General features: G+C 40.7%; 1 protein-coding gene across 4 annotated transcripts in view; it reads left to right on the top strand.

Moving 5' to 3' along the window:
• Positions 1 to 5,707: 5,707 nt before the first annotated feature.
• The window catches only part of clpb (ClpB family mitochondrial disaggregase), a 30,900-nt gene continuing 13,550 nt past the window's right edge, over positions 5,708 to 23,057 (top strand). The window contains exons 1-7 of one of the 4 annotated variants that reach the window (XM_057050366.1): positions 5,712 to 6,303; positions 9,493 to 9,544; positions 13,125 to 13,211; positions 17,674 to 17,777; positions 18,864 to 18,992; positions 21,694 to 21,791; positions 22,552 to 22,666. In XM_057050366.1, the coding sequence (XP_056906346.1) occupies positions 5,883 to 6,303; positions 9,493 to 9,544; positions 13,125 to 13,211; positions 17,674 to 17,777; positions 18,864 to 18,992; positions 21,694 to 21,791; positions 22,552 to 22,666 (1,006 nt within the window). In that variant the 5' untranslated portion in view covers positions 5,712 to 5,882. Of the gene's footprint in view, positions 6,304 to 9,492; positions 9,545 to 11,427; positions 11,504 to 13,124; positions 13,212 to 17,673; positions 17,778 to 18,863; positions 18,993 to 21,693; positions 21,792 to 22,551; positions 22,667 to 23,057 lie in introns of all 4 variants that reach the window. The other 3 variants (XM_057050367.1, XM_057050368.1, XM_057050369.1) reach the window with 3 other exon arrangements.

The following is a 23,057-nucleotide window of genomic DNA, read 5'->3' as shown; positions in this document are numbered from 1 at the left end:
CAGTACTGCAGAATAGGTTGGCAGAAGTCTGTGTCTGAGTGCTTCCACAACCTAAAACCCTGACTTGCCACAATAATATTACAATTGTATCAGGTTATTTTTGATGCTTTAATTTTAATGTGTGTTGCAGCTGTAGGGTTGGATTGCAGCCACTGTGATATTGATAATCCCTCCTGGGCTCCATGAGTGAATTCTTGACATTCTGGTACTGGTCCGAATACCACCTGTAGTCTCTTTACGTGCTGCTGAGGACCGGGAATTCCCCAGCCCGAACACCTTGCGGAGCTCGGCAGCGAAAGCGGAGAAGGTGGAGCAGGCCTCCAACTGGTGTTCCCACTCGGCCGTTCCCCAGAGCCACGCCTGTTCGGTGAGGTGCGTGATGGTGTACACTACCTTGGCGGCCTTCGTCGAGAACGTGTGGGGCTGCAGGGAGAACAGCAGGCAGCAGGTTACCACGAAGGCGTTGCAGGTCTCCGGATTGCCTTTGTAGCGTTCGGGTTCGGCAACCCGAGGTTCAGGACCCTGTTGCAGTAACACAGGAACTGAGGTCGTTACGAGAGGAGCGGGAGGGTTCAGGCACGCTGACAGCCGGCAGAGCTGTTCGGAGTGCGCCGCGAACGCCTGCTCGTTCGCCTCCGTGGCCTCCTCAGGCTGCTGTAGAATCCCCTCGATCCATTCCAGATGGTCCAGCGGGGACGGGTTGTGCGCTGGGTTCATTGCTGGCCAGATTGTACTGTCAAGGACCAGACGAGAACCCAAGAGCGAAACCAGAGTTCGGTTCAACACAGCTTTATTATCAGGAACAGAAGACAGGCAGGATTTACCGGGGAGCAGGCAGGATAGAATCGTCGGGACAGGAAGGGTCGAGACCAGGCGGACAGGCAGGCAGGAAAAATGCTGGAGAGTCATGTGAACCACAGAGGACAATCTGGCAAGGAGGTAGCGTAGCGCAGGGAACTAAAAGGAGCTCGTGATGGCGCTGATTCGCCACAGGTGCGCGGGGCGAAAGAGGACTCAAGGGCGGGGTCACCCACAGCTGTGACAGATTGCTGCCTCTCCTCTTCCTTGACTAGTACCATGAGGAATATGATAATCAGAACAGGTAGGAGGAGTAGATTCATTTAAGCTAGCATACTCCTCCTCCTGCAGCCAGGTCTCAGTAAGACAAAATAAGTCACTGTGATGATTGATCAGGTCGTGCATTTACAGGGATTTATATAAGAGATCTACTTATCAGAACACATATAATGGTGCTATTAGTTTCCACTACTCGTGCTAGTAGTTGTATTCATTTTAATAAAATTATTGCAGGCATAACTGAATCCCACCTCCCCGTGAATTTTATAACTAATTTGTGGCATATGTTAAAGGCCAGTAACTTGTGGCATAAATTTAGGCACTCTTATACGAAACATAAACAGCATATTACCCAAGCGCAAGTTTAGAAGAAGAAAAATAATTTTCAGGTTTACATATTTTTACAGCATTGAAACTGCCGCGTGACAACGTCACCACATATCCTACTTACTGTGGCTTGAGGTGCCCTATTGCCCTCTATTGGCCAGCCACCAATACTCATATTTCCGCTTGAACTAGAGGAGATGCATTGATCACTGTTGATTACAGTGATGTGTGTCTGTAGGGTCTGTATATGTGTTTGTGTATGAATGTATGCCTATATGCAAAAGTATTGATAAGTGTGTATGTATGTATGTGTGTGTGTGTGTGTGTGTGTACATATATATATATATATATATATATATATAATATATATATATATATATATATATATATATATATATATATATATATATTCCTAATTTGTGCAGTTATTTTCTTTTCTATTTTTTCACCCATCCCTTCCCGGCTCCACATGTACACCCCCCCTTCCCCCCGCCCCCCTAGAATTTTCACATTCGGTACTTTGCATGTGTGTGGCGATACTAACTCTTTATGCTGCTGTAAGCCACCGATTTCTCATTATTAGACTATTAAAGGTTTATTTTATCGTACTTCCCACAATGCATCTTCTGAATGTTCTGGTGACATCTACAATGACCCTAAGAACAACAGTTCACATTATTATCACAAGAGATATGTTTACATAATTATAAAAAGAATGATTTATATTATAATAGAAATTAAAATGAAATATAATTTATAATATAAAGAATACATTATAATTTATACATAATTCTTTTTTTGAAGAAACGACTGATTAAAATAAGTATGGATGTCATCCGGCATGTACGAGACGCCAGAAATAAGACAGAATGATGCCCAGAAATTTATTTTACGCTTCCCTGAATATTATACAATCTTGGCAATCTTAGAAAACGAAAGTCCAAAAATTAAGATCAATTTTAAAGGTACCGAACTAACTTCTGGCAAAGCTGTCTAGTGCAGCCTTGTTCTGTGTTTGGCGTCTGCCGTAAAGCAGAAGTTGTTTGACGCATGCACAGAAGCGATACAGAGCCGATGGGGATTTCAGGGGCAGATCGGGTACTGACTGGGGTCTGCACCGGAAGCAGTGCTGGGTGACAGGTCTGCAGCCAGATTTTCTTGGAAATATTTGCTATTTAAGAAAATTACTAAGGGTTTTGTCTTCCGCAACGTTTTAGTAAGTTTATGGCCATGTTATCATCTGTACCTGCTAGGCTAATTGTGCGAAGGACACGTAGCTTGTCACCAAGCAACCGTGTCTTCCAGACCAATGTAAACGCTGCCACCTGCCAGGGCATCCGTAATACACAGGTGGACACCCATCGCAACACTGTCGTGTCGACTTACCGAGACTCGAAAGGGGGAATTCTGGATGATAAAAAAGCAAATGGGAACTCTTTCGTGCAGTACCAGAAATTTACCCATAGATGGCTGTCAAACCTAGACAACCGACGACGTTCCTGGGCAGCTCTGGCCGTCCGAGGGCGCAACAAGAACCAGTATTGGGAAGAGAGCCATGAAACATGCAGGGCTGTATTGGCCCCCGTTGGTTTCCTGACTGCTGCAGCTGTTGCATTCTGCCTAAGGAAAGATTCGGACAACAAAGGTAGACAGTTTTTATCATGTCTGACATACTACTATAAATAATAATCAATGTAGTTAATATAATTTGAAAGCTGAAATTCACGAGCTATCATTTTAAAAATTCAGTACATGATGGCTTGTTAAAAGCTGTTAAAAAAAAGAATCGCTGTGTTCGAATTTGAGTAGGCAAGATACTTTTTGAAGATGCCAGATAGAATTGAGTTGCAGTCCTCCAACCTGGTGTCTGGAGAGATTTTAGTCAAATATTGTGCACACATTTGTGGCAGAGTTCTAGATTATTGGACAGGGACCTGAGGGGTTATGATAAGATAAGTTACACTGTATTGAGCCACAAAAAGAATGGAGAGAGCAGACATCAATCAATCAAGCAAGCAATCAAGAAGCAATGTAATTATACACATTTTTATACACAATTAAATATTACATAATATCAAGAAGTTTAAAAAGGGAATTTAAGGAGATGAGATGAGAATAAGAACAGAAGTTAAAAAATAAAAAGGCAACATTCAAAAAACTAAAAGGCAAATCTAGACATTATTGCACATAGGAAGTTAATAAACTCAATGGAGGTATTGTATGTGATATTGCACATATTGTTTAATTTATCTGCATTTCTTATTGCATAGTAAGCAGGTGAAATACTCTGACTGGAGAAGGCCCTGATGTATCTCTCCTTAAGACAGTGGAGGTGAAGAAGCTTGCTGCTGAAGGAGCTAGCAATGATGTTGCAGTCTCCTGCAGGGGGTGGGAAGTGTTCTCCAAGATGGACAAGATCTTTGCCATCATCCTCCTTCTCTCCCACCACCTCCAGAGGATTGAGGGGGCATCCCAGAACAGCTGGCTGTCTTTAGCAGCTTGGTATAGCTCTTTCTGCCTGCAGTCATTATGCTGCTGCTCCAGCAGATCACTCCATTAAAATGCTCTGATGCTAGAACAGAGTCATAGAGGGTCCTCAGAAGTGCTCCTGAACAACCCAAGTTTTCTGAGCAGGTTGAATCTGCTCTGACCTTTCTTATAGAGTGTATTTGTGTTAACAATCCAGTCCAGTTTATTATTCAGATGAACATCCAGGTACTTCTAAGAGTCCATGTTCTCAATGTCTGTTATCTCGATGTTACCACTTGGGGTGGAGTTTGCCTGCCAGTTTGAGTTTGCCTTAAAGTTAGAGTTAGCCTAAAATCCACCACCAGTTACCTGATTTTCAGGCAATTCAGCAGGCACCAGTCCACAAAGTCCTGGTTGAGTTCTCTGTACTTTTGTCCCAGTCAGTGATGATGCCAACAATGGTGGTGTTGCGCCCTCCTCCCTTACACTGAGGGACAACAAGTTACCTAAATAGCAGCTGCACTATAAAGGGAGAGGGGAGGAGGTTTCTCTCTCTCACTCGCTCTCTCTTTTCTGCAGATGACAGTGGAGGTAAGAGCTGTGGTGACTCTCCTGTCAAAGACATCTACAGGGCAATCTGATGGTGTCCTGTCTTTTGGTGGCTTCTGTTGGTTTGCAAGGTTTCCCCAGGTCTGACGGCCCACTGCATGGTTGGCCCAGTGAACCTCCCTTCGCTTCTTTTATCTTCTTTTCAGAACTTTCTTTGTTGAAATGTTGTGAAGGCTAGTCTGGGGTTTTGTCCCCTGAAAATAAATGTTTATTTGGATCATTGTCGTTTGGCATTTTCTTAGTATTATCAAGTACTGTGGCTGGGGCCCTTGTTCTGTAGATGGCAGTTTGCTGTGTGGTGAGAGAAGTCTGCAGTATAGAGATTGAAAAGAAAGAAGGCAAGAACAGTCCCCTGCAGGGCCTCTGTACTGTAGATGTGTTTGTGTATGAATGTATGCCTACAAATAGTGTAAAGTATGATAAGTGTGTATGTATGTTGTGTGTGTGTGTGTGTGTATATATATATATATATATATGTCGTATTTCTGGCATATATTTCTGTCGTATTTCTGGCATATATTTCTGGCATATATATATATATATATATATATATATATATATATATATATATATATATATATATATATATTCCTAATTTGTGCAGTTATTTTCTTTTCTATTTTTTCACCCATCCCTTCCCGGCTCCACATGTACACCCCCCTTCCCCCCTCCCCCTAGAATTTTCACATTCGGTACTTTGCATGTGTGTGGCGATACTAACTCTTTATGCTGCTGTAAGCCACCGATTTCTCATTATTAGACTATTAAAGGTTTATTTTATCGTACTTCCCACAATGCATCTTCTGAATGTTCTGGTGACATCTACAATGACCCTAAGAACAACAGTTCACATTATTATCACAAGAGATATGTTTACATAATTATAAAAAGAATGATTTATATTATAATAGAAATTAAAATGAAATATAATTTATAATATAAAGAATACATTATAATTTATACATAATTCTTTTTTTGAAGAAACGACTGATTAAAATAAGTATGGATGTCATCCGGCATGTACGAGACGCCAGAAATAAGACAGAATGATGCCCAGAAATTTATTTTACGCTTCCCTGAATATTATACAATCTTGGCAATCTTAGAAAACGAAAGTCCAAAAATTAAGATCAATTTTAAGGTACCGAACTAACTTCTGGCAAAGCTGTCTAGTGCAGCCTTGTTCTGTGTTTGGCGTCTGCCGTAAAGCAGAAGTTGTTTGACGCATGCACAGAAGCGATACAGAGCCGATGGGGATTTCAGGGGCAGATCGGGTACTGACTGGGGTCTGCACCGGAAGCAGTGCTGGGTGACAGGTCTGCAGCCAGATTTTCTTGGAAATATTTGCTATTTAAGAAAATTACTAAGGGTTTTGTCTTCCGCAACGTTTTAGTAAGTTTATGGCCATGTTATCATCTGTACCTGCTAGGCTAATTGTGCGAAGGACACGTAGCTTGTCACCAAGCAACCGTGTCTTCCAGACCAATGTAAACGCTGCCACCTGCCAGGGCATCCGTAATACACAGGTGGACACCCATCGCAACACTGTCGTGTCGACTTACCGAGACTCGAAAGGGGGAATTCTGGATGATAAAAAAGCAAATGGGAACTCTTTCGTGCAGTACCAGAAATTTACCCATAGATGGCTGTCAAACCTAGACAACCGACGACGTTCCTGGGCAGCTCTGGCCGTCCGAGGGCGCAACAAGAACCAGTATTGGGAAGAGAGCCATGAAACATGCAGGGCTGTATTGGCCCCCGTTGGTTTCCTGACTGCTGCAGCTGTTGCATTCTGCCTAAGGAAAGATTCGGACAACAAAGGTAGACAGTTTTTATCATGTCTGACATACTACTATAAATAATAATCAATGTAGTTAATATAATTTGAAAGCTGAAATTCACGAGCTATCATTTTAAAAATTCAGTACATGATGGCTTGTTAAAAGCTGTTAAAAAAAAGAATCGCTGTGTTCGAATTTGAGTAGGCAAGATACTTTTTGAAGATGCCAGATAGAATTGAGTTGCAGTCCTCCAACCTGGTGTCTGGAGAGATTTTAGTCAAATATTGTGCACACATTTGTGGCAGAGTTCTAGATTATTGGACAGGGACCTGAGGGGTTATGATAAGATAAGTTACACTGTATTGAGCCACAAAAAGAATGGAGAGAGCAGACATCAATCAATCAAGCAAGCAATCAAGAAGCAATGTAATTATACACATTTTTATACACAATTAAATATTACATAATATCAAGAAGTTTAAAAAGGGAATTTAAGGAGATGAGATGAGAATAAGAACAGAAGTTAAAAAATAAAAAGGCAACATTCAAAAAACTAAAAGGCAAATCTAGACATTATTGCACATAGGAAGTTAATAAACTCAATGGAGGTATTGTATGTGATATTGCACATATTGTTTAATTTATCTGCATTTCTTATTGCATAGTAAGCAGGTGAAATACTCTGACTGGAGAAGGCCCTGATGTATCTCTCCTTAAGACAGTGGAGGTGAAGAAGCTTGCTGCTGAAGGAGCTAGCAATGATGTTGCAGTCTCCTGCAGGGGGTGGGAAGTGTTCTCCAAGATGGACAAGATCTTTGCCATCATCCTCCTTCTCTCCCACCACCTCCAGAGGATTGAGGGGGCATCCCAGAACAGCTGGCTGTCTTTAGCAGCTTGGTATAGCTCTTTCTGCCTGCAGTCATTATGCTGCTGCTCCAGCAGATCACTCCATTAAAATGCTCTGATGCTAGAACAGAGTCATAGAGGGTCCTCAGAAGTGCTCCTGAACAACCCAAGTTTTCTGAGCAGGTTGAATCTGCTCTGACCTTTCTTATAGAGTGTATTTGTGTTAACAATCCAGTCCAGTTTATTATTCAGATGAACATCCAGGTACTTCTAAGAGTCCATGTTCTCAATGTCTGTTATCTCGATGTTACCACTTGGGGTGGAGTTTGCCTGCCAGTTTGAGTTTGCCTTAAAGTTAGAGTTAGCCTAAAATCCACCACCAGTTACCTGATTTTCAGGCAATTCAGCAGGCACCAGTCCACAAAGTCCTGGTTGAGTTCTCTGTACTTTTGTCCCAGTCAGTGATGATGCCAACAATGGTGGTGTTGCGCCCTCCTCCCTTTACACTGAGGGACAACAAGTTACCTAAATAGCAGCTGCACTATAAAGGGAGAGGGGAGGAGGTTTCTCTCTCTCACTCGCTCTCTCTTTTCTGCAGATGACAGTGGAGGTAAGAGCTGTGGTGACTCTCCTGTCAAAGACATCTACAGGGCAATCTGATGGTGTCCTGTCTTTTGGTGGCTTCTGTTGGTTTGCAAGGTTTCCCCAGGTCTGACGGCCCACTGCATGGTTGGCCCAGTGAACCTCCCTTCGCTTCTTTTATCTTCTTTTCAGAACTTTCTTTGTTGAAATGTTGTGAAGGCTAGTCTGGGGTTTTGTCCCCTGAAAATAAATGTTTATTTGGATCATTGTCGTTTGGCATTTTCTTAGTATTATCAAGTACTGTGGCTGGGGCCCTTGTTCTGTAGATGGCAGTTTGCTGTGTGGTGAGAGAAGTCTGCAGTATAGAGATTGAAAAGAAAGAAGGCAAGAACAGTCCCCTGCAGGGCCTCTGTACTGTAGACCCCAGTGTTGGCAGTGGCTGGTTGGTGAGGTAATCTAGCAGCCACATTGTGAGGCAATGACCCAGTCCTGTCTGATCCAGTTTGTCCATCATAAGCTTGTTGTTGTTGAAAGCACTGGAGAAATAAAAAAACATGACTCTTGCAGAGCTTCTCGTCTTCTCCAGGCGCGAGGCATCCATGTAGAATAACGTCATCCACAACGGCGTCATTAATACTGATGCCTGCCTGATAGGTGAAAGCAGGTCCATTGATGAGCTGACCAGGGGTCGCTAAATTGTTAGGTTGGAAAAACCTCTCAGTCACACAACAGTTCACATTCTTAAGGCACTTAAGAGCAAGGCTTTTTAGGTCACCAGGCCATCCGACTAACAATGGGAAGATGTGTCGTGTCTCTGAAAAAGTTCACCAATTTAAAGCATATAAATAGAAAATAAAATAGGCCCTTTAATGGAACCTTGCAGAACACCACAACTAAAATGCCTTGTTGAAAGTGAGGACCGTATTTTCCGGACTATAGTCGCTCCAGAGTATAAGTCACACCAGCCCAAAAGTGCATAATGAGGTAGAAAAAAATATACATAAGTCACACTGGAGTATAAGTCGCATATTTTGTGGGTAAATTATTTTACAAAATACTAGATCAAAAACAGACATTTCATCTTGGTAGGCAAGTTATAACATTAATAAAAGAATAGAGAACAGGCTGAATAGGTGTAAGATATGCTAACACAATGAAGGTTTTTTAGCTACATGAAAAATAAACATGAGCAGAAAAGGTGTCCAGTGTTAATGTAACATAATAGCTGTGGCCATCTAGCTTTCTGCCTGCAATTAACTTTTTTTTTTGTTTTTTTCATCATAGTAAGAGTAGCCTCTGCTTTTCTCCAAACCTAAACAAGTTTCTCATTTACTCCAAACCTTCTCTCTGCTGCTTGATTACTGTTTCAGCTGCATATTTCACTATTTGCAGCTTGCAGTCTGTAGAATATGATTTTCTTTTGGGGGGAATTTGTGTTCAGTCGTTCTCAGTTGTCCTTGTAAGCTAATGTTTCATTTTTAAATATTAAATCATTACGGAGTAGGAGATATCACTGCTTAAGTTTAGAGTGCCCCTCGTGGCTGTCTGTGAATTATTTCTTTAAAAAATTTTTTTCATGTATAAGTTTCTCCGGAGTATAAGTCGCACGGTAGTTACCTATGGTCACTAAAAAAGTTCTTGACAAGTTCAATTGCTTTTATCTATAAGTATTTTTTAGATTTTTAGATTGTCTGTTACTGATAAGTAGTCAGTGAGGTAAGGGTTCTTTTTAATTTTTGAGTACTTGTACACATGGTAGATAATTAACGTAATGTGTTGTTTCTGCCTTTACATCAAAAAGGTGATGCTCTCCTGGAAGCCGCAAAGACCAGTAACTCTGAAGATGTAGAAAGGTACTTGTATGTCTCTATTTATCAGAAAAAAAGATTATTTATGTTAATTCTACGCAAATATTCAACATGTAACATGCATACACTCTATATAAGGTGTGCCTCCATATACCAGAAGATCAGTTAGGGTCTTGTTTTTTTGTCATCATTGTCCACCTAAATATGTCATAATGACCTTGTCATATATGAATTCAAAGTAGATGAAAGAATAGAGTGACTTTTTGTTTATTATACTTAAAAATGATATTTACCATTTTTTTCTTTAAAGTTATGTGTATATATGCAAGTATTTGCTGAACACATTCAAATCATCGAGTTTGGCCACCTTCTTTTGGTCTAAAATATTATTTCAGATTATGTAATACAAAAAACAATCACTAGATGGAGGAAGAGTCCTTGTGTGTACGTATGAAAACAGCTTGAGAAGAGGGGCTGTGCAGGATGATGCCCACACCACAAGTTGTTCCATTTTCAGTCAAAATTACAGATGTGGCTGCACAAGACAATGTATATGAAAGACGTTTATTGCAAGACCTTATTTCCCACTATCTGTCACACTTAGTACATTATTAATGCTCTATTGTATATCTACAGTCTGTCATTTGAGGGATTTCTTAATTGGCCCACTTGACGCAGTGCACATATTTGTTCTTGTGCGTCACTATTTTTTGACTGTGTAAGCTTTGTCTGTAGCAGATGATCAAGGTGAGAGTGCAGTGAAGTGGTTCTTTACAGCCACAGAACAAACACTGATGAAGCAAACCAAATTCCTGAATGATTTTTCTAAAAAAAATTCTGCCATTTTCTGCCGAAAAATCTATTTCCAAAACCTCTCTCCTTGAAAAAGCGTCAGTTAATTTGAGACCCTCGAGCAGAAATCCTAACACACCTGACTTACATGCACACAAGCATACTTATGAACTATTAAAAATCCTGTCCTGTGGAAAACCTCCTGTTTCTTTCCAATTCCAAAAACTGCACAGCCGGATTAGGGTGGTGAACCTGAGTGGTGTTTTGTTATTGGACTTCTGTGTTTGGACTTCACAGTTTGTTCATAACAAACACCAACACCACAAACACCATAAGAGTGCACATGACACCAGAACACCCTGGGCCACAGGCAATCAACTTGATCAACTTTGTTGTCGTTTCAACTGACCTCCACTCGTGTGTTTTGGACACTCGGGTAAAGAGAGGGGCTGAGCTGTCAACCGATCACCACCTGGTGGTGAGTTGGATTCGCTGGCAGGGGAGAAGGCTGGAAAAGCCTGGCAGATCCAAACATGTTATGAGGGTCTGCCATGGAGGTCTTCAACTCCCACAAGCCAAGCAGGCTGTCCAGGAGGCAAAAACTTGAGTCTGGGAGGAGTTCGGGAAGGCCATGGGGAAGGACTATTGGTCAGCCTCAAAAGAATTCAGGCAAACCGTCCGACGCCTTAGGAGGGGGAAGCAGTGCTCCGCCAACACTCTTCATAGTGTGGGAGGGGACCTTCTGACCTCAACTGGGGATACTGTCAGATGGCGTAAGGATTACTTTGAAGAGCTCCTCAATCCCGTTGTCACACCATCCACTGAGGAAGTAGAGCCTGGGGGCTGTGAGGAGGACTCTGCCAAAGTCACCAATGTAGTTAGCCAGCTCTTCAGTGGCAAGGCACCAGGGGTGGAGGAGCTCCACCCTGAGTTCCTTAAATTTCTGGATGTCTCTGAAGTCTCTGCACTTATGCAGTCGGTGTACCAGACCTTTATGGTAAAGAAAGTCGAAAGGTGGAGCTCTCGATTTGCCAGTCAGTCTGCGGTCCTACTCTCACCTATGGTCATGAACTTTGGGTAATGACCAAAAGGACAAGATGGCGGATACAAGTGACTGAAATGAGTTTCCTCCACAGGGTGGCTGCGTGCTTCCATAGAGAGAGTGAGAAGCTCAGTCATTTCGGAGGACACCTCCCTAGTGAGGTATTCCAGGTATGTCCCCCCGTAGGTGGCCCCAAGGCAGACCCAGGACATTCTGGAAAGATTGTCTTTCAGCTGGCCTGGAAGTGCCTCGGAATACTCTCCGAAGTGCTGGAGGAAGTGCCTGGGGAGAGTGAAGTCCGGGCATCTCTGCTTAGGCTGCTGCCGCTGCAACCCAGTTCCAGATAAAGCAGGAGAAGATGAGACCAGATGGGTTAGGATCAGTTCATCGTGGTGGTGGTGGAGTGGTGTGAGCAACTGCCTGCGCTTAAACACTATTAAAACAAAGGAGATGGTGACTGTATTCAGTTGAAGGACACTACCTCACACTACAGTGAACTTCCAGGGCTTGGACATTGAAATGGTGGATGTTTTTAAGTAACTGTTTTTTTTTTTTATTAACAATCAACTGGCCTGGTCACACGCTGATGCAAAAGGGGGCAAAGCTCCACCTTCTGAGGGAGTCCTTTGGACTTTTGTAGCCCTATGATAATGATGTTCTATAATTCTGTGGTTGCCTCAGCCATCCACTTAGCTAGTGAGGAGGCAGCTCTCATCATGACAAGAAGAAGCTAAATAAGCTGGTCAGGAGGGCAGTCCCTGTGGAGGAGGTGTGAAAGAAGGGTGTTGCCCAAACTAAGCTCTATCATGGACACCACCGCTCACCTGCTGCATCAGACAGTTTAGGCTGTGAGAAGCCCCTCCAGCAGCCCACTGATAAACCCTCAGTGGAAAAGGCAACACTACCACAGATATTTCATTCCCACCCCTGTAAGACTGTACAACTTAACAGTTAAGCTGTTAGTCTGTTATTTCCTTTGCCAGTGCACTTGGTATCTAATGTGCAATAAATCCCATTTGCACTGTTGTATGTAGGTGGTATTCTTAAATTTCACTTCTTTGATTTGTTTTTGAGATAAATTTAAGTTCATTTTTTATTTAGTATACTTTCTGAATGTTCAGCTTCAACAGTCAAAAATCTTATCTTTGAGTTGATCTGTGTCAATTTAGCAGCATTTTTCTTTGTCAGCCAACTCAGCAGATAACATGGACAGAATTTCAGGACATATAACCCTTAGAAGGTTAGGGTTAGTTCAACAGAACTACATATTTAAATAAATGATAAAGGAAACTGGAGATGTGACCTAGATTTGTGCACTTTGTTCAAATGTCTTTTTTCCCCCCAACACAATTTAACCATTTAGATTGACTCATTTTAAATTTGTCAAATTGTGACTTAACCCTTCTGCCATTGGTAGTTCTTAATATGCTATCACAGGTCATGCTATCGCAGGTCACGCTTGCATCATTATTTTTATGGGGTGGATCGAGCAACCACATTCTTTTTAACCACATTCTTTTTATTCATGATGTGAAGACACCAAATGAGCTCATGGATGGTGAAAGCAGTCAAAGTGTTGGATTGTTAACAGCTTCTGTAACACAGGACATTAACTACAACATAAATGTCTGCAAAGGTGCAGAAGTCCTGCATATTCTCTGTATAAGGTGCAAAGGAGTTTGGAGCAACCCTGTTAAAAATCAACTCTAAGAAGAGCTAAAAAAAAAAAATGTATTTAAATCGAATCCAGGAAATATATTGGAAAAACTATAGTTTTGTTTTACTCATCAGGCTGTTAAAGGAGGGTGCCGACCCAAATCACCGCCATCGCCTCGGTTGGACTGCTCTGATGGTGGCAGCCATGAACCAGCAGCATGGGTCTGTATGCATTTGTCTCTGATGAAACACACACACACACACATACACTGGTGAGCCTCCATAACAATAATGTGGTATTGTACTATCACGCAGCTGTCTGTGTGGCTTTGAGTCTGGCTATATGTCATCTGAATCTCTGATCTTGTTGTTACTATAGATTTTAGGAAGGACAAAATGCAACTTCAGACTGTCAGAAGGTCTTTACACTTTTCCCCTTTTCTCCTTTCTCTTACCAACAAATTCAATTAGCCTCCTGGCTCCTAAAATCCACACAACACAGAGAGGGGCCGAGGTTAAGACCAGGGCAAATCCAATTTTACAAAGCCTTTTTTCCTCCACCATCAGGACTGTGTGGTCACCTTTTATTTAAAGGGCCTGGTGCACGTTAGATGCATAAAGTAAAATAGATTCAAATGAGCTTACTTCTACAATCTTAAATTTGAAAATATATTTTCAACAAATGCAACTAAGATGGATGTTTTTTCAAATTAAAGTTTACAGTCAGTTTACAGAGTGCATAAGCAATACTTGTTTTATTTTATTCCAAATGCCTTCATTTTAAAATTCAAGTTATTTTATAGTAGAAGTACTTAAATGTACAGTTTAAATTATTTATCTCTGAATTTTTGTGTAGGTTACAAAACTGTTGTATACATTTAAATATAAATCCAGATCGCTCATTTCTAAGTGTTTAGTATTTTCTGATTTGCACAGTCTTGGCATTTAGGTTTGTCATTTTGTTTGAATTCTTTGCTCCTCACAATCTATTTTCAAAATATTAATAATAATGCTTATTTTATTTTAAAGATACAAATAACGTGTACATGCCTTTTGGTGGAACTCCAAACTGTGTGTTTGCAATGCATTTTGTGTGAATGTGAGTGCATGCCTTATGAGTGCTATAACTCAATGGGCCAGTGACACTCCTGAGTTTAATTCCATCTTAAAACCCCCAGTGAGCACTAACTGCTGCAGGGAAGACAGCATATCAATTCACACACATCAGTCACAAATGCCTTTTGTACATGTACATACACATGGATGTGCACACAGGCGACAGAAGAGGGGGAGTTTATTCCAAATATCTTCCAGGCAAGTGCCTATTACTCAGTCACACAACTTTATTTGTAGCAGTTAAGTGAAAACACAGCCAACATTATTCACAACGAAAGTTTAGACTTAAGATGTCAGCATTGCTCTAATTGTTGAATTGCTCCCTTTTTTCTTTCTCTTTTTGGTCTTTCTTTCCGTCTTTCATATCATGTGTGTACACACACAAACACACACACATGTATATGCGTTTGTGTATTTATCCAGTTTGTGTATACATAACCCTAACCCGTATGAACAGACTGAGAGCAATTAAAGTATTTCAACAATTAGATCTATGCTTGTATTCTATCTTCAAGCTAAACTTCCATCAAGAATAATGTTTATATTTTCATATGTGCCCACATGTGTATTAGGCTCATATCCTGCTGCAGCCTTGGTCAATCTGCCACACAAGAAATCTACTGAAACCCTGAAAAAGATGGACTGACAGCTTCAAAAGTCCAGACCTGACACTCAAATGAAAGCTTTTGGCTCTAGAAGGCATGGAATGACATTATTGTTGATTATCATCATATATTGTGACAATGCAAGAGAGAGGGACCCCTTTAATTGATGCAAACTAATAGAATATTCAGTTGCTAAATATTGAAGTTGAGTGTGGATAAAAACAGTTGGACGTGTTTTATTTATTATTTTGTGGCAAAAAAGCATTATATTTTCCGATCTGTCAAGTGTATAAAGTGTGTGTGTGCGCAAAATGTACGTTTGTGGAGCTTTGATGGCTGCTAAATACTGGAGGCGCAGTGCCTGGCCTGCTGTTTGCATTCTTTAACCCACAATAGTCATCTCCATCTTTCTTTTTCTTCATACATCCCACCCACACTACATTCACTTGCACAATGAATGCTCAGCCAACTAAAACTCTGGTTGACAATTGGACCAGCCCGCTGAGTAACTGAAGGAATGAGAGTGAGTGGAAATATCACCACCTTACACTCTTCATAAAGGTGAATGATTTAAATTCTAGGGGAACCAATGGTTAGACCTAATAGAACTCAAAAAATCTTTAAAAAAAAAAAAAAAAACATTTTGGTTTTATATTTGCAAATAACAAAATGGGACAGAGCTGACAACAAAAGTTTGTGCACCCTGCATAGTTGGTACCTAGTAGGATTCTCTGTAGCAGCTTGGAATCGTGTTTTGTAGCAGGCAAGAAGCTTTTTGTCCTTTTTTGAGGGATTTACAAAAATCCATCTTGTATGCACTGCTCTTTTTCATGCTTAGGTCAGGAGACTAACCTTCATGTACATGTATAAGTGCATCTTGGTTATAGGAGGTGCTCAGTGGGTCAAATGTGGTCAAGTGAGAGCTGTCTGGCCGGGTGGTGAGAGATATGGATCGTCAGTTTGGCTCAAATGTCTACTGTAGCCCAGAAGTCACGGAAAAGTCCGTTTCCTTCTTACCTTCAGGCCAAATCTGGGAAACTAAGCCAGGAGTAACCACAAATGGGCTGCTTGGATGAAAGGTCAAATCACTTAGTAACAACAATCACCATTATTATTGAATGCACATTCCCTTGTAATTTAGGTATGGAGGTAGAATATTCTTAATTTCACAAATTAAATTATTAGATGGGTAAACACCTTATTAAGATGCCTAATATGTGATTGTAAGTTGTTTAAAATATAATGAAAATTCAATTAGCATGCTTTGATTTAAGCCCCAAATGATTTCTTCAACACTACTCCTAACGCTGCTTCGGAAAAAAATAACGTGTGATAGAATTTCCTTTTCTTTTGAGTTTTTTCAAGTTATTTTATCTACTCGTGCTCGCTTTCCTCTGCCAGTCTTTTTTCCCTCGGTTAATCCCTAAATGTTTATCTTTCTGATGCTTTTAACACAGTTTCAGTGCTGTTTCAAGTCTTTGCACAGCCCTGCCCACCCTTGTGTGACTGACTCTGATTGGAGTCCCTATGTCCCTGTGTGTGTCTCAGAAGATGCCCTGAGGTGTTTGTAGAAGTGCTTGCAAGGGTGAGATGGGAGCCCTCCGCGGGTCACAGCCCTCTCTGCCCCCAACCACATTGATACAGTAACAAAAGGGGACCCCCGGATAGGCCTTTATACCTCCCACAGCAAGGTCAAACACAAAGACTCGGCCAGGTTATTCCCAGCCTCACTCTCCAACAGGCTCCAGGGTAACACAAACTGCAATATTAAGATTCAGCTCAGATTGTGTTTTAACACAAATGAAAGGGGATGACTTCTTTTTCCTGAATTGTTCAATAAATAGGTTCAGAGGGGACAATATACTGTACCACAAATATACGTTAGTTACTTCAAAAAACAACTTTGTTGTACATGTTTTTACAGTTAATTTAACGCTGACTGAATTAAAACATGAGTGATTAAATGCCACTAACACAATTAACCTCAACCTTACTGTTAAACTCCTCATTGTAAAAAATATAGGAAAAAGCATCAGAAACGCAAATCATTTTCCAATTGGTACATTCTAACTTTTAACTTTTAGTTGGAGAAAAGGCATCTCCTAACTCTATGCTGAAATTACTTAAGAACCACAAAATTGGGGGGAGGGGGGTTCTACACCCCACATTAAACATTTAGAAGTGATTATTCTTGATGTCCTGACTCAAGGCCATGGTTACCATGTGAATCCTCATTATGCTCTTCTTTTTAGGGCTCTTTTTCTTTTAAGCTATTATATTCAAAAATACCTCTCACTCTGCTGGTTGCAGGCTCATAGGGTAGCTATCACCCTGTGTCTTTTTCACAGGGAATACAGAATAGGTGACTTGGTTTTGTCTGTCTCAATGTCAAAGCCATTGCTCATGTTCTTGATGGAACATGTGAAGTGTGTTCTGTAGACAGAGAGACAGTACCTGGAATGTCCTCCAGGTCACAGTCTGTGGTGTTGCCGAGGCAGTCTTGTTTGTTCTATACGACGGTACGCTTCAGTGACAGCCTGTACACAAACACCCTCCACCTCCAGCAGCGTTAGACACAGTTGACCTTTGACACCTGCATAAGTACGAAATGTGCACTTACATTTGAAATGTGTCCAGTGAAGAAAATCTACCAAATTAAATAAAGCTGGTCAGAGATGAAAGTAAATAAGTTTGCATGTGCCAACTATATTAATAACTTGTTTAGATTTTATTTGCACATGTATATTGTATTTTCAATGATGTAATTGTCTAATCGTTTATAGATTTGGGATGTCTCTTCATTTTAATAAACTCTTTGATATTCCACTATCTTATAGGTACAGTAGGTGCCAAAGTAACCTGGTCTTGAATTTCTATTATTCAGAATAATATTAATATTAGAAACATAATATTAATACATGTATGGAATGGCTTTATATGTAATTTTATTGTGTGTGTTCCAGTGTGGTGAAAGTTCTACTTAAAAAAGGTGCTGACCCAAACGCAGGAGATGAGTTCAACAATGTTTATGAGACATCGCGGGAGAGGGGCATTCATTCACTGGAAGGTAAATTGAAACAAGTTCACTGTCTCTGCTTCTTTGAGGTTGGTATATTTACTATTTTACACATATCTATTGGGCATTGAACCAATTTATTGTGAGACTTGATTTTCATATGCATTAAACAGTGTGTTTCACTTCAGCTCTCTTGCTCACGCTGTGTGTTGTGTGTGAGTGAGACAAGATGGCACAATCTCACACACATACTTCACCTTCATTGTCTGTGTTGGCTTTCTGCAGACATATTTATATGGGATATGTATATTGCAGACATTTATATGGCTGTCAACTTTGGACCCATGTGGGGCCAGCATTGCATGGTGAAGGGTTTTCCAGGCACACAGTGATGGATGGGCTGGGGGGCTGTGTGGCACTTTATTGAGTTAGCTATGATTAACCCACTGTCTCCCCCCTCCCCCATCACACATACATACAGTGCAAGGGGATTTGTCACAGATGTGAAGACAAAGAGTTGAATAGATGGAAGAAGGAAAAGACTTATGAAGAAAAATAAACATTCACTGGCAAAGAAAGAAAGAGGCATTGCGGACAAATGTTAAGAAGAGTGAAGTGTGGGTTTGAAAGAATAAGGGTGGGATGAAGGGGAGTAGAAAAGGAAGAGGCACAGGGAACAAGAGAGAGAGACAGACTGATGAAAGCTGCTGATGAAAACAGTGAGAAAGGAGGTAAAGACTCAGAATGGCAGAAAAGGGTGCGGTATAAAATGAGTTTGGTTTTTAATAATTGGGATCAGACGCGACACCTATTTATAATAATGAACACAGAATAATGAAAATATGGCTGCATCATTCCTATCATGACTGACCAAAAAAGTCTCACCTTCCTACAATCAGCTGCCTTGAATGTGAATATATCAGACATTTCTTCAATTTAAGGCTCCAATATTTGGTTTTATTGGTTTTATACCACGTTATTGTTATTGTGGCTCACCAGTGTGTGTGTGTCTGTGCGTGTGTGTGCGTGCACGCGTGCGCTTCTAGCAGTATACCAGCATACACTGGTAACAAGAGGGAATTGTATTTGTGTTCTACACTCATGTATTTCTGTGTTGCTTTCTGTCTCCAACTCTAGTCCTGGTGTCCAGAGAGGATGAATTCAGCAGCAGGCTCAGCAGCAGGGCTGGATTCCGTGGATGCACGGCGCTTCACTATGCCACACTCGCTGATGACCAACACACTGTCTCCATGCTGCTGGAAGCTGGTATGAGACAAGCTTAAATCTCATGATAGTAATATATTTCATTCTTGTTTTGTCTTTTTTTTAACCATTAGATTGTTTGCTCATCTGGTAAAGAGGACATGATTTCACAAACCGTACAAGCTGTTTCAACCACATTAAGGAATACTGGGGACAATATCTTAAATATCAGTTTAATAGTATTACGTACCCTTTAATTATTTTGCCGTGTGCTTTTTAACCTGGCTTGTGTGCAGTCTCCATCAGCCTGAAAAAAATGACCATTAATAAATACCTTAATAGAAATACTCATAAAATGAATAAAATGTCAAAGCCCACCTGCAATTGATCATATTTGTTCATATACCAGATTTACCACCCCCCCAAATTTGCACCTGTCATTGTCTTTTGCTGCACACGCTCAAGCACGTATAGCCCCTGAGGGCCTGAGCCCCCCTCAACACCCCCTCTTGGCAAGCAACTATTAAATAAGCCAGAGCTAGTTGAACTGTGACCTCACTACAGAAAATGCCCTTGGGGTAACTACAAAATCACTCTTGGTGTGCATTTCTCTAATAAATATTTTAAAAAAATCATAATCACTTCCTAATGTGCCTTCTCTGTTTTTTCTGAATGTTTTTTTTATCACAAATCACACACTTAGTAGTGGTTTCATTTTAGTCTCCAGAATCCAAAAACACTAGATTTATTAAATCAACCGCTCTATCACGATGCACATACTGAAAAACACACACTGACACATTATTGTCTTTCTATTTATGATGGATGGTGCCACCACAGCTCTGGTGCACCAGTCTCTCTGCCTCACCCGTGTGTCTGTAAGCACTTCAGTACTCTTAGATAAATCACTTGCTGTAACTGAATCAAATGTTCTGCAGGAGTTTTGCATTAAAAGGTAAGAAATTTCACAAAGCAGAATATTTTTGGGCAATCCCATTAAAACAGACAGTTTTTTTGTCTGACTGAGCATTTGGAAGGTTGACGCCACCATCTCAGTCAATAACAATTATAGCACTGCAGACTCTACCGCCTTCAGAGTCAGATTAATTACTGTCAGAACACACCCTTGCATTTTGATGTTTGTTTTACAAAGATAGTTTTTATACTTATTCCCTTTTAATATACTGCATATTTCTATGGCATGCATGATTGTAAACTACCATAACTACAGAAGAACATTCTTCATTCAGCCTCAACTAACCCTCAGTTCAGAACTCAATCCATCAAAATCCCACCCTTGAGCCTCACCTAGGCAGCACACAATCCCTGCTCTCAAGACTGTGCAGCAGGCATATGATGAGCTGCAGTCACTAATGAACAATTGATGGTCTTAGGAAAGAGGAGACACCCGTGCTAATAGCCCCTGTGGCAAACACACACAATCCCCTCCACACCTACACACACAGAGGCAGGTGCACTCTCCCACCAGCAACAATATAAGAGAGGGAGGATGAAATAGGAATTTCCTAATAGGTATAACTAAAGCACTTATAATGACAGGATGACATGTATGTGTGTGTGTGTGTGTGTGTGTGTGTGTGTGCATGTGTGTGCGTTGCAGGAGCTTCTCCTGTTATAAATTACTCCGGTCCTTGATATTAAGGCCTAAATGATACTATTTATTATGACGTGTATGGCTCGTGGGCGCCTTATTGCTTTTTTTTTTTCCCCAAGTGTTTGTGTTGGTGGCCGAGGATTATGATATATTATTGTCACGATCAATAACTTGGTTAGCAGGACCCACAATTTAAGGATTTATTGATAATTATAAACCTGATTATTGGTCTTTGTGGTTAATAACCACACCAATGAAACAACAAAATCTGCTGCAAAACCACCACAAAACTCAATTTTTCTTGCTCTTATACATCAATTACAATGTCGAGATTATTTATCTGTGTGAAAAAATTTTACCAGATATTTGGTAGTTTTCTCCTGGTATGCAGACCAGTTCAGCTCAATTGATAGTTTCTATTCAATTTACTAGACTTTTTAAGGTTGCTTTAAAAAGCTGACAAAGAATTTGTTCTTGTGATGTGATTGAAATAATATGGCTTTTGAAAATAAGTCACATCAGTCAGTCTTTCTTCTTTGTCTCTTCTTTGTACCTGATGAGAGAATAAAGTGTTGACACTTGTGTCGTGTTGGGTGTGGCTATGATCAGCATATTACTCTATATGCACAAATCACAATGTGATGGTAAAATGTAGCCGGAAGCATTTATTGAGATAATGGAACTAACAGTGGACCTGAAGCAGAAAGCACTGCTAACCAGTCTGGGAGACACCCACAGTGTCATGCTTCCTACATGCTGTGATGCAATGTTTTCACTAAATGAGATGGTAACCTTTTAAACCTCCTTTGGGCTCCTCCTTCTCGAAGTATGTGGCAGCAGCCTGCTGTGTGTATACATTTTAGAACAATGCTCCGTGGTGGTGTTTGAGCATAAGTGTCAATATGTTTGTTGTAGGCACATGTCCCAGTTATGAAACCATGTCTCCTGCTTTCCTGCATGTCCATTCTTGTTCACTGCAGTTAGTCTTAGCGACCCCTGAACTCATGTGACCGCTCACCCCGAGATCGACTTTATTAGTCGACATGTTGGCCACCCCTCTCTCAGCCCCCTGCTGAGGTAGTCATTGTGCTGAAAAAAGGACGATGATGGTTTTGTTTTTATTGGGTCATGTGTGTGTGTTGCATACAGGTGCCAACCCCATGCTGACTAATGGTTTGGGACACACAGCCCGAGCCTATGCTAAGGAGGGAGATGTGAAGACAATGCTAGAAGAGTGGGAGGTTAAGGTTGGCCTGACTGCTTATATTTAGATGCTAACAAACTGCAATGAAAGTAGAAGCCATTAATAGATCTTTCATTTTCATACAAACAGCCAGTTTTGATCCTTATATTTCGTGGCGCCAGAACTGGATCACAGTCTACTAAATAAGCATATAGGTTATTTACTCATCATCACTCACAAATATGCACATGCATAAGTTTGTGTCCGTCTATTGCAGTGAAGAAGTTTTACATTAACTTTGTAAATTATAGAATACTTCAAAGTACCTAATCCACTTACCATTAATAATCATCTTGGAATTAGAAGGTAGATTTGGATGTTAAATCAAAGTCCATAATGCTTATGACAAACAACTTTGTTCTTATTTGATATGTAATTTCACTTCATTTTATGTTTCTTTTGCTTGTTTGTGTGTGAATTATATTAAGATGTCTTTTTTTTTTTTTAATAAAATATGATCCACCTGTAGTTGTGATGTAGCTTGAGGCCAGAACTAATTAGCATGGAGGGCTAATAAACTGCCTTCTTGTCCTACCAAGTGTATCCACAAATAGGAGGATAAGAACTTAGGGGAGAGAGTTGGAAAAAAGTAAACATACCCAAATTAGCCAAAGTAACAAGGCGTGCCGAAGCAGTAGACCCCGATGGAGGAATAGGACGGTGATAAAACTAAGTGATAAATCTTGAAATGTGTTTATGAAGAAGTTGATCTTGAGAAATGTTTGAAGTTTAGTCTTGAAACCTCTTTCCCTTCATTTAAATAGTTTCAGGAGGCACAAGCGCAGCGGGAGACAGAAGAGAGGCGGAGATTCCCTCTGGAGAGGAGGCTGAAGGAGCACATCGTTGGACAGGAAGGGGCCATCAATACTGTAGCCTCAGGTAAAGACACACCACTCAGGAACACAATCTTGATTTGTGAAATACATTAGATGCTGGTTGTTTTTCTGGATTGTGGTGGAAATGTTATCGGCTTTTACTGTATTTGACATTTGGGTGAATTTCTTTATATTGCCCCCTCACTTTCCCTTTCCCATTTATAATTTATTCATGTGCACACATGTACATAAATAAATTCATGTACCTTGCATTGCTTTTATGCTGGTACTTTTGTCTTTTCTCCATCACTCTCCTACTGTTCTTCCTAAAGTGGGCATATTCAGAAAGAGCAGCGGAGACTGGAATCAGTTAATTATGATAAAGGAGTGCTATGGTGTGCACCGGTGCTTCTATGCATTTACAGTACCCGTGCTTCTGTGCATTTACCTGTTCA

The sequence above is a fragment of the Takifugu flavidus genome, chromosome 12 (genome assembly GCF_003711565.1).
Source record: "Takifugu flavidus isolate HTHZ2018 chromosome 12, ASM371156v2, whole genome shotgun sequence".
Classification (NCBI taxonomy): Eukaryota; Metazoa; Chordata; class Actinopteri; order Tetraodontiformes; family Tetraodontidae; genus Takifugu; species Takifugu flavidus.
This window is presented reverse-complemented; position numbering and strand designations above follow the sequence as displayed.